Genomic DNA, 12,371 nt, shown 5'->3' with positions numbered 1-12,371 from the left:
CGGTTACGGCGAGTCTGGGATACGAAACAGTTTTCGTTCTATTACATAAACTGGATGCATGTTTCTCTTTGAGGCATATGAAAGCCTCAGTGTTCCTACGTAAAGTGTTTTATTAAGCCTGAAAAATGCAATGTTTGGTTAAAAATGGCGAAATAATAATGATTTTTCGACATCGGTAGACCAAACAAAGATAAAACATTAGAATCAGAGATGCCGCTCCACTCACCGGGTTTTACTGATGCACACCCCTCTCCCAACCCCTCCGTACCCTGAAACTTGACATTTTTAAAATATGAACTGGGCATAGACAAGCTTATGTAACGTACCACAGGACCCCTTAATAACCAAGGATGAATTCAGATTTAGGGTATTTCACTATTTAAGATTAAGGACAATGCCATCAAGAATCTTTTGACTAAAAACTCGTCATGACACAAAATCTACTCCACCTGCTGACACGTGCTTTTGTCACACACACACACACACACACACACACACACACACACACACACACACACACACACACACACACACACACACACACACACACACACACGTTAGATACAAAGCCTCGCTCACTGCAAAAAGCCGTGTTTTTAGAGCGACACAAAAGGCTCCTCCATCATACCGTCACGCAGTTCCTGGACCAACACTTCTTTCTCCTCCAAGAATCGCTCCATCTGCTCCTGAGTCTCCTCTTGTTCCATCAGAGCCAGGCGCATGTCCGCAATCAAATGCTCCGTGGCCTCCAGGTCTGAAATACAAATACAAACACATTTTCTAGGGTTTGTGTACACCCTCTACACACACATGCTCTCTTATTCTATGCATATAAATATGTTTTTAACTTATTTTATTTTAAAGCATGTTGACTGACTGGCTGACTGACTGGTTAGACGGTGGATTTATGTCTTAAAATATTGACGGCTGACGGAGAGTTCACTCTGAGCTGGTGCAGACTGAGGGTTTTTCCTCAGAGGCACTTCAGCAGGGCAGCCGCTTGGTGTGGTGGAGAATCAAACCTTCCACTTCCTAGTTAAACAAGGATCTCTGGTTTAACCCTCCAACCGCTGAGCCACTCTGACACGCACGCTCACAAACGTCCACCAAGACACTGATACACACACACTGATGCAAAACACAGAAAAATGTGTGCACTAGTGCACACACTGACATAAACACACATATGCAACTCACACAAACCATTAAGACACAGGGACACCGACACACAAACAGGTTGACACACAATCGTGCTTGCATGCACGCGCGCACACACATTTTCTCGCTCACTCTCTCTCACCCACAAACACACTTCTCTGACCTTTACAGGTCTTTCGGTAATTTTCAGTCATCGCATCAGACGCCTTTTCCTGAATGGAGAGACAGAGAGAGAAAGAGAAATGGAGAGAGAAGAGAAATATGTGTATGAAATATATGTATAAGTGTTATTACTAACAATGAAACTCCAGCTGCAGCTGGTCTGTTGTTGTGGGGTGTCTGCATGACTACAGGGCCCATGGGTGGCTGTAGAGACTGTCTGCTGCTTGGAGGCACTACGATAAGTCGCGGATCTCAGACACCAGGATCTATTGGGATTAACCCCGCGCACTCACAGGTGGACACGTCACATGCACATACACACTACTAGCTTATGCCTCACACACTCCCTGGAATCCTCTCAGGATTACATCATTCTTAGTCCTTTTTCTTTCTTTTGTCTTATCACTACAACTGCAATCCTAAACTGATATTGATAAGCTCAGTTTAATTATGTTTTGTTGAAAACATCAGCATCTGTGTCTTATCAGATACATGTTGTCATTTTTTGTTTCAAGTTTCCTTGTTTCACATGTGAACCCTGTCCTGGGTACGACGTTAAACTGCAACCGTCGGGTCGTCATCGACTAAACCGGCACCCCCACTTCAACCCTTGGGTTGTTGTGAGGAGGGTGTGTGGACACCCAGCAGGACTAAAAACAAAACCTATCAAAGGACGGATGAGCTCCTCTGTGAACCATCGGCCATCCATACCTGGAGAGGAGATAGGGACCATCAGGTTCTCCCCCTACTGAAACACAATGATGACTCAACCTCTTGTTGAGGCATCAGCTGTGCTCCTATGACCTCCATAGGCTACGGAACTGATGATGATGATGATGATGATGATGATGATGGTCCCCCTCTTGGAGAGGCGATGCTGATTGGTTGTTTAGCTCATCAAACATGCTGAAGAGGGGGACCGACGGGGGCTATAAATGCATAACAAAAGCCCTGTGCTCTTGTAAATCCCATAGTTTGGACCGACTGCAGGTAACTGCAGGATACTTGCAGCCGGTTAAGACTGAAGAGGTCACTTAGATGAGTGATGAAATGTTTCTCTCTCAATAAACATTGTGTCCAGATGAGCTGATATAACTTTCTTCAATGAAAGGACAGTTTCACTCTTTTTGAAACACTATCCCTATTAAAGTGTTGTCAGGCCTCATTTAGAATTGTACAGACAAAAAAACATCACTTATCACATCAGTTTGGAGAAATATGTCACTTTGCTGAGTCTTCTTATGGGGCTTTAATACAACCCAAAAGAGCAAATGTTTTAGCCTTCAAAACAGTGAAATATCTACTTTTTGAAAATGGGAAAATTACTTCAATCTTCATTAATATTTATCCATATTATCAGTACTATTTGTTATTCTATTATTATTTTAGCTTTTTTATTGCTGGCGATGACAAATGAAGGTACCCCCCCCCCAGAAAAAAAGTAGTTATTCTATTTTCTTCTTTTTTTCTACAATTGTAGACATGCTTTGATCTTGCCTTTTTTTTTTGCGTGAATGACTGACAGCAGATGTGACCTATAAAGTGTATGGATGAGTGGCAGGGGGTGTGGCCTATACAGCATATGGGTGAGTGACAGGGTGTGTGACCTAGACAGTGTATGAATGAGTGACAGGGGGTGTGACCTATACAGTGTATGGATGAGTGACAGGGGGTGTGACCTACACAATGTATGGATGAGTGACAGGGTGTGTGACCTATACAGTGTATGTATAAGTGACAGGGTGTGTGACTTATACAGTGTATGGATGCGTGACAGGGGGTGTGACCTACATAGCGTATGGTTGAGTGACAGGGGGTGTGACCTACATAGTGTATGGTTGAGTGACAGGGGGTGTGACCTATGAGGACGTACAGTTTTTAGCAGCTGGATGGTTCGGTCTCTGTTGGCCAGGTCAAACTGAAGCTGCTTCCTGGTTTTCTCCGCATCAGACAGTTTCTGTTTGAGAGTCTTCTCCTCATCTCTCATTGTAGAGATCTTCAGGACACAGACACAAACAAACAATCAATAAATCAGGTGGGGAGGGAAACTGAGGCAATTCTAATGTTGAGATACTGATAAGAAAACATTCCAGGTGAACAGATAAAGAAAAAAAAATGAATAAAATAAGAGGAAGAAAATTGGGCACAGCTCAGACTCAAAATCTGGACTTGTCAAACGCTACTCCAATTGCCAATATCCCTAACAGGTGTCAGTAACTTAAATGCAAACAATGATCTGTAGGATTGCTACAGCATTGTGAATGTAATAAATTACCAGTTAAGTGATTAAAGTTTATGGAGAGGATTTTTTTGCCTTTACAGATGTTTTAGAAAGATAAATGGAAATGTAATGGAGCAGGGTTTTCAGCCTTGTGTTAAAGGATTTGAAAGATGATAGAAGTTTTCAGCCTTCAATTCAAAGGAGACGTATTTTCAAGTTAATATGGTAAATGGACTGGGTTATTTATATAGCGCTTTTCTAGTCTACTGACCACTACGGACCACTCAAAGCGCTTTACAATATATGCCTCACATTCACACACTGACGGGGGGAGGCTGCCATACAAGGCACCAACCTGCTCATAAGGAGCAGTTAGGTCTTTAGCGTCTTGCTCAATGACACTTCAACATGCGCTCTGGAGGAGTCAGGGATCGAACCAGGAACCTTGCGATTATTAGATGACCCGAAAAATCAGTTGTCCAGAGGTTTGGGAAAACTTTGGGAGGCACGGTGGCTCGGTGGTTAGCACTCCCAAGCCACACTTGGCACATTGTCATTTGAGAAATGTAGTTTTTACTACATTTAGTCCAAAAAGACACTGCTTACATTCTTGAAACAAATATAAATTTGTAACTATGGGTCTCTGGCGGTTTAGGATGCGGCCTTGTGACACAAGAAAATACATTTTAAACTTAAATAAAAAAAGTTTCACTTTGTGTTTAAAGAAGATAGATTTTGAAGGTATAAGTGATCCCAGAGCAAGTACCTCTTTCTGGACTTGCTGGATCTGTTTCTTGGAGTCTGCAAGCTTCTCTCTTAGATCTGAAGTCTCATCTTCCTTTCTCTGCAGGTCAAGGCAGACAGTCTTCACTTTGTCTGCCCCCTGGATTGCGCTCTCCTTCAGTCTTAAAGTAAAATCAACAAAAACATAACTTAGTTACGAAAAGACAGCATAATACACTTTTGTAGAGAGAAAAAAAAAAAAGACAACTTACCAGATTCTTCAATATTTGTAAACACCTGAATAGAGTATGCAAAATAGTAAAAATCTGAATTGTATAGTGTTAACTATGGGTGGAGGGCAGAATCGATGCATCAAGATTCTCTCAAAAGAAGAAGTCTCGATGCAGAAAACTCAATAATCGGAACTTTAAAGCCCAATTCTTGACTGGGCTGTACGCGCCTTACGGCTGACGCTGAACCAACTGGATGGTGAAAGGTAACGGACGTAAAACACGTGCGTCGTGTTTACGTTCCAAGCTAGGTTACTTCTTCAGTTTTGGTGAGGATGGCTGAGCGCGAGCAACTTGCTCGCGCTGGATATTGGATGGATATTATTTGGATATTAGTTGGATATTATTTATTACTTGCTCAATCCCCACTACTGGAACCAACACACCTGTCTCCACTCAAGCTAAGAGCCTTGGAGTTACCCTAGATAGTGCCCTTTCCTTTTCCAGTCATATAAACAACGTCTCCCGGATTGCCTTTTTTCTATCTGTGAACGATCTCCAGACTACGTCCTGTTTTAACACAACATTCCATGGAAGGTCAATGCTTTGGTCACATCATGCATTGACTACTGCAATGCGATGCTGGCAGGGATCCGCACAAACTTATTCACTGGCTTCAACTCATCTAGAATTCTGCAGCATGGATTATTACACGTTAGAAGTGTAATAATGGCGTAATTGACCATGTCTCTCCCCTGCTGATTCAATTACACTGGCTTCCTGTGTCACAGCAGATTAATTTTAAAATTTTGTTACCAACATTCAAAGCTCTTCATAATATATCCCCCCTGCTTATCGCACAGACCTCCTTCAGACTTACACCCCATCTCGCTCCCTGCAATCTTCGCCAGTAGGTCTATTGGCACTACCAGCCATTAACCTCAGCACAATGGGTGCCAGGGCGCTCTCCTATGCAGCACCTAAACTCTGGAACTCCATTCCCTCTCACATCCACTTACTGGACTCCATTACAGAATTCAAAACAGCTCTTAAAACCCACCTTTTTAAAACTAGCATACTCAGTTTAACAGCATCAAATTCACCCTTTTCTTTTTCTTCTTTCAAACTCCTGCAGATGTATGCTTTATTGCTTACTGTGTGTTTTATTGTTGATTGCACTAATGTTTTACTGCTTTGTTTTGTTGTGTTTGATGTGAGGTGACCTTGAGTGTCATGGAAGGCACCATTAATTTTTTTAAATTATTATTATATACTTACTGACTGTAAGAAAGACGTGAAATAGTATAAATTTGGCATTCCAAGCCATCAAATAAGGGAACAGAAAGGCTTACCGTTGGATCTCCTGGGCTCTCTTTTCGAGCTCAGCATCCTTCTGAGCAATGGCCTCCTCAGCCACAGCTAGGAGCTCCCGGCGCCTCTCAACCTCCCTTCGCCGTGCCTCCTGAACTGCCTGGCTCTCCTCTTCTTCAGACCGATCCACTGCTTGCTGCAGTCTCTTCTGCAGAGACAACACCTGGGCCTCCTTCCTTGCCAGTTTCTCCTGCAGCTCTTTCTCTTGGTCTTTCAGCAGTCTCACCATCTCTGCTGCTTTCAGTAAGGAAGCTTGCTGTGTGTTAGATCCTGGCATCACCTCTGTCGATAGTGGTGTATTTTCTCCCATTTGTCTGTCCTTGGCGCACCCCCTTTTCTCCTCTATGTTAGTGGCTTTTGCCCCCAGTTCAGCGCCTCCAACGTCCAACCTAAAGTGGTCATCTTGGGCTTTGGAATCAATGGTGTTGTCAGCTGTGCCCAGAGCTTTGGCTACAGCCTCCTCAGATTTGGCTCTCAGCTGGCTGATCTGCTCGATCCTATCCACTTCCTCGACTGACACCACTTCCTGTTCTCTCAGTTCTTGTCCAAGCTCATCCTGCTGCTTCTCCATTGTCTGAGTCTGTTCCTCTGGCTGTGACCTCGACTGCCCCAGTTCTTGTTCGGAGGCTTTCAGCTTGTCAGTGAGCTGCTGTAGAGGCTGATCAGAGACCTGTACACGGAGCAGTGGTATCCGTCCATGCCTTGTCTTGTTCTCCTCTTTCTCCTCTGCTAAAACCCTACTCTGGCCAGAAAACTCCTCACTCTGACTGGGGATAACCATTTCAGGCCCTGTCAATACTGGGATTATTTTCCTTTCCCGCTTCAGGTAGAGTTCCTGTTTGAGGTGTTCAACTTCCTGGGTCAGGGTGTGGATCTGAGCCATTTTTTCCTGAATCTCCCTAGTGCATTTCTCCATTTGAGCTTGGGCTATCTGGAGTTCATCTGAGACCTGCAGGGCTTTTGCAGTCTGTTTGGCTACCTGTGGTAATAATAACAATATACTTATAGGTAATTCTCATCCATGCTTATTTAGATAACGTACAGTTTTGAATATGACATGCATTTACAAGCTAAACAAAAAGTATTTGTACATAAATTATAGAGGGAGAAAAAAAAAACTCCAGCGAAGGCAAATCTGTGAACTAGCTTTAGGCCCTGAGCACCAGAGAACTCACTTATCAGAATTAAAACGAATGGGTGAGTTCTGATAAGTAAATCTAAATCTGAATTTTGATATTTCTGTGTTTAAAGATCCAGTGTAATTAGAACCATGTTTTCTGATCTCACATCTTTTAACAGAGGATTAAATATTGCTCTAATAAAAACGTGTTTTCTTGGGGCTGCAGTTATTTTATGTAATGGTTTTGGTATAAAACTGCATATTTGCTGTTTTTGACAAATTGGTCATGGTGCACAACTGCTCCTTATCACATTAGACTGACCCCGGAGATGTACCAATACTGTACCCCGGAGATGTACCAATAGTGATATCCGCTATCAGTACTGGTACATCCCTAGATAAAATGTAGCCGATGTGTGCAACCCAGTGATCGCTGTATGTGTGTGTGTCTAAGCAATCCTTAAGAATGAACCTTACTATAGTCAACAATTCCAACTGTCTTTTTGCCATCACGTTGCCCGAGTTGAATTTCAGCAGTCGCACATTCACTTGGATGGGCAGTTAGTTCACAGATGTGTGTTTTGTTATTGAAAAGTTGATCACATGTGATTGCAGCTGCACCCCAGCACCAACACGGCAACTGCTGTCTCCCTACCCAGGACGGACAAAAAACCCGCACCCCCTTCCCCAGCACACTGACCTTTTTTTCTTTCTTTTTTTGTTGGGGGGGGATTTTCATCCCCAATTGTATCCGGCCAATTACCCCACTCTTTTGAGCTGTCTTTTGCTCCACCCCCTCTGCTGATCTGGGGAGGGCTGCAGACTACCACATGCCTCTTCTGATACATGTGGAGTCACCAGCTGCTTCTTTTCACCTGACAGTGAAGAGTTTCGCCAGGGGGACAAAGTGCATGGAGGATCACTGTATTCCCCCCAGGCGACCCTGACCGACCACAGGAGGCGCTAGTGCAGTGACCAGGACACATACCCACATCCGGCTCCCCACCTGCAAACATGGCCAATTGTGTCTGTAGGGACGCCCCACCAAGCCAGAGGTAACACGGGGATTCAATCCGGTGATCTCCATGTTAGTAGGCAATGGAATAGACTGCCAAGCTACCCGGATGTTTTGTTTTATTTGAGCCTGAATATGCTTGAATTTGTTTGTATATTGTTTGGTGATCCACTTGAGTCATGAATGATTTCTTTTGTTTATTCTTTTTTTTTAAATTTTTTTATTAGACAGCAATAGTGAAGGCAGACAGGAAGGAAAGAGAGTGGGGGTATGACATGCAACAAAGATCGCCAGCTGAATTCGAACCGGCCACGGTTGAAACCATGTGGCCATGTGGTATGCACTATAGCCATTCAGCTACGGTGGCGTCTCGAGTGATTGCTTTAAGATCATGACTGTAAGGTGCACTTGGTTGAAAATAGTCATGCTATCCTCGAGAATGGCTATTGTCAATATGTCATTCAAGGTATGTGATGAAAATATAGACACACCCACACATCTTAAGAGTGTGCTTTATGAAAGGGTGTCCGGGTAGCGTGGCAGTCTATTCTGTTGCCTACCAAAACGGGGATCGCCGGATCGAATCCCCGTGTTACCTCCGGTTTGGTTGGGCATCCCTACAGACACAATTGGCCGTGTCTACGGGTGGGAAGCCGGATGAGGGTATGTGTCCTGGTCACTGCACTAGCGCCTCTTCTGGTCGGTTGGGGCGCCTTTGGGGGGGGGGGGGGAATAGTGTGATCCCCCCACGTGCTGAGTCCCCCTGGCGAAACTCCTCACTGTCAGGTGAAAAGAAGCAGCTGGCGACTCCGCATGTATCGGAGGAGGCATGTGGTAGTCTGCAGCCCTCCTCGGATCGGCAGAGGGGTGGAGCAGCGACCAGGACGGCTCGGAAGAGTGGGGTAATTGGCCAAATACAATTGGGAGGGAAAAAAAAGGGGGGGTATCCCCCAAAAAAGTGTGCTAGATGTGATGAAACTGTCCGTACATAAATCTATTCATTCAGCGGACAGACCTGGCAAAGGCAAGTGTTTTTGATTGCATATTTAAGGTGTTGTCCAAGCAATTTCTGAATGAAGTTACTGGAATGGGTCTTTAATTACAACATTGTTCCGCCCAGCTATGGTGGCTTCCCTATTGAATGTAATAAAAGGTTTTAAGTGTTATTTCAACCAACCTCTCTCTTCATAGCCTCCAGTTGGTCGGTCATTTCTGTAACTTCCTGTCCGAGTGACACAGCCTCTTGCCTTCCCTCTTCAGCTAGCTGGCTGCCCTCCCTCCTCACCTCTTCCATAGCAGGCTGTGCTTCCTCCATGGCTCTGTTCTCCCCTTCAAGAGAGTAAAGTGCCTGCTCCCTGCCACGCTTCTCCTCCACCAAAACCTAATGTCCCATCAGGTAATAAATGAATAAGTCTGCATGCATGCATGAAAACACACACACACACACACACACAATCATGAGCAAAAAGAAAGTCTACCTGATGACCTTGATCCTCCTCCATCACAGCGTCAAGCGCCTCTTCTTGGCTGTGGGCCTCCTCAGCTTCCTCATCAACCTCCTCCTCCGCCTTGTGCAGAGTCCTCCTCACCCGTGGTGACCGCAAGTCCTGGGAGGTCAACTCTATCTCCTTTTGAAGGTCTGCCACCCTTCTCTCCAGCTGGGCCACCATGGAGCACTTCTCCTGAAGTTGGGTGTAAAGCCTGTTCACAACCTCCTCGTCTACCCCACTGTCTTCACTGAGGTCTGATAGTACAAGCAGACAAAACACAGAAAAATATCAGACACAAGCCCATGACCGATAACTAGTCATACAGTATATGAATGTAAGATGTGTAGCATAATGTAAGACACCATTCTTCCAAAATATCTGCATAGTGCTTTTCATTACTCAGAAATCTGTAAAGTTTATCAGACACTGCTGTCTTCATTAGGACCCACTCAGAGTAAAGAAAACGTAAAAATATCCATCCTAATATTCCCACAACAAAACAGATCAAGAATTAAAACTCAGATCTATTCAGCTGTCCAATAACCAAAAGGCACACCATAATGTTAAAGCCATAAATAACAACTAATTTTGACACACTCAAAAAGAATGTAATTTCTTATAATAGAGTATGGAAGGTCTTTACTAAAATTTTCCAGCATATTGGTAGACTATTCTGTTGCACATTTTTGCATTAACAAAGCACCAGAAGAGGAACCAAGTATGTGCATATCCAGAAAATATTAAGGTGCAAAACAAGAATAACAAAAGTTGAATTAAGGAGTGAGGTCTGGACACTAAATTGCTCCCAAAAGGGATTTTAACCATTTTATTCATTCTCATCATCAGCCGCTTCTCAGGGGTCAGGTCGCGGTGGCAGCAAGATAAGTACATTGTAGATTCTAAAAATTTACTTTAAAAAAATTAGGAAACAAATTACCCTCAGGAAAAGTAAGTAAATGAACTCAATTGTGTCAAGTTACGTGAAATGATTTTATGTGAAATTAACTTGACACAATTAAGTTCATTTACTTACGTTTCCCAAGTGTAATCAGTTCCCTGATTTTTTTTTTTTTAAGTAAACTTAACTTTTAGAATTTACAGTGTCGGGCATTCCAGACGTCCCTCTCCCCAACAATACCCTCCAGCTCCTCCTGGAGGATCCGAAGGCATTCCCAGGCCTGATTGGACATGTAGTCCCTCCAGCGAGTTCTGGGTCTACCTCGGGGTCTCCTCCCAGTTGGACATGCCCAGAAAACCTCCAAAGGATGGCGCCCAGGAGGCATCCTAATCAGATGTCCGAACCACCTCAACTGGCTCCTTTCGACACCAAGGAGCAGCGGCTCTACTCTGAGCTCCCTCCGGATGTCCAAGCTCCTCACCCCATCTCTAAGGCTGAGCCCAGACACCCTATAGAGGAAACTCATTTCAGTCCCTTGTATCTATGATCTCACCCTTTTGATCACTATCCAAAGCTCATGACCATAGCTGAGAGTTGGAATGAAGATTGACTGGTAAATTGAGAGCTTTTCTTTCCGGCTCAGCTCCCTCTTCACCACAATGGTTCGACACAATGTCCACATTATTGCTGATGCTGCACCAATCCGCCTGTCAATCTCACGCTCCATCCTACCCTCACTTGTGAACAAGACCCCGAGATACTTGAACTCCTTCACTTGAGGCAACAACTCATCCCCAACCCGGAGGGAGCAATCTACCATTTTCCAGTAGAGAACCATGGCCTCAGACTTGGAGGTGCTGACTCTCATCCCAGCCATTTCACACTCAGCTGCAAACCGCGCCAGTGTGCGCTGGAGGTCACGTTCTGATGAAGCCAAGCAAAAGACATTATCTGCAAAGAGCAGAGATGCAATTCTGAGGTTCCCAAAACGGACACACTCCTCACCTTGGCTGCGCCTTGAGATCCTGTCCATGAATATCACAAACAGAATCGGAAACGAGGGACAACCTTGGCGGAGTCCGACACCCACCAAATACTTGTTTGACTTTGTACCAAGAATACAGACATAGCTCTCACTTTGGTTAAACAAAGACCGGATGGCTTGTAGCAACTGCCCTGGTACCCCATACTCCCGCAAAACCCCCCACAGAGTGCCCCGGGGTACACAGTCGTATGCCTTCTCCAGGTCCACAAAACACATGTAGACTGGCTGGTCAAACTCTCATGCCTCCCTCAGCACTTCTGCAAGGGTAAAGAATTGGTCCGTTGTTCCACGGCCACGACAGAATCTGCGTTGTTCCTCCTGGATCTGAGGTTCGACAATCGGTTGAAGCCTCCTTTCCAGCACCCTGGAGTAGACTTTCCCAGAGGGGCTGAGCAATGTGATGCCCCGATAATTGTAGCACACCCTCCGGTCCCGGTCTAATTTTAATTTCGAGTTTAATATTGTTTAGTTCTGACTTTCGGGACAGAAAGCAGACCTGTCCCAGATGACCTGAGCCGTCTGGATGGTTCACAGTGTAGCAGAAGATCAGAAATGTATTTTGGCCCTAAACCATTCAGTGCTTTATAAACCAAGAGCAGTGTTTTGAAATCAGTTCTTTAACGGACAGTTATATAATGACGATGAGCCATCTGTCATTCCAGGACGAGTGTCATTTTTTCCAACATGCAAAATAAGTGTCCATGTCCGGATGGTCGAGTAACACTTGTGGCAGTGTTTGAACCACGTCGCTAACCATCACGTTGGGTACACAGACAGTTTTCAAAACTTTGCTTTTGACATCTCTTATTATTAGGTCATTCATTCGTTACCTCCCAAATTAGGTAATTTTTATCAATTGCCGATTTGCAAAAAGTTGTACACGCTTTTATCTTTTCTCGACTTGACTACTGTAATGCACTTTATTCTGGTATCAGCAA

At 44.4% G+C, this 12,371-nt stretch overlaps 1 protein-coding gene across 1 annotated transcript in view; it reads right to left on the bottom strand.

The window, feature by feature from the left end:
• kif20ba (kinesin family member 20Ba) overlaps positions 1 to 12,371 on the bottom strand; it is a 96,713-nt gene that overhangs the window by 47,476 nt on the left and 36,866 nt on the right. The window contains exons 20-26 of the mRNA XM_056292276.1: positions 9,479 to 9,744; positions 9,286 to 9,381; positions 5,847 to 6,844; positions 4,308 to 4,446; positions 3,194 to 3,316; positions 1,322 to 1,370; positions 629 to 754 (exon numbers count right to left, since the gene is read on the bottom strand). Coding sequence (XP_056148251.1) covers positions 629 to 754; positions 1,322 to 1,370; positions 3,194 to 3,316; positions 4,308 to 4,446; positions 5,847 to 6,844; positions 9,286 to 9,381; positions 9,479 to 9,744 — 1,797 coding nt within the window. The remainder of the gene's footprint in view (positions 1 to 628; positions 755 to 1,321; positions 1,371 to 3,193; positions 3,317 to 4,307; positions 4,447 to 5,846; positions 6,845 to 9,285; positions 9,382 to 9,478; positions 9,745 to 12,371) is intronic.

Source organism: Lampris incognitus, chromosome 13, assembly GCF_029633865.1.
Source record: "Lampris incognitus isolate fLamInc1 chromosome 13, fLamInc1.hap2, whole genome shotgun sequence".
Lineage (NCBI taxonomy): Eukaryota > Metazoa > Chordata > Actinopteri > Lampriformes > Lampridae > Lampris > Lampris incognitus.
This window is presented reverse-complemented; position numbering and strand designations above follow the sequence as displayed.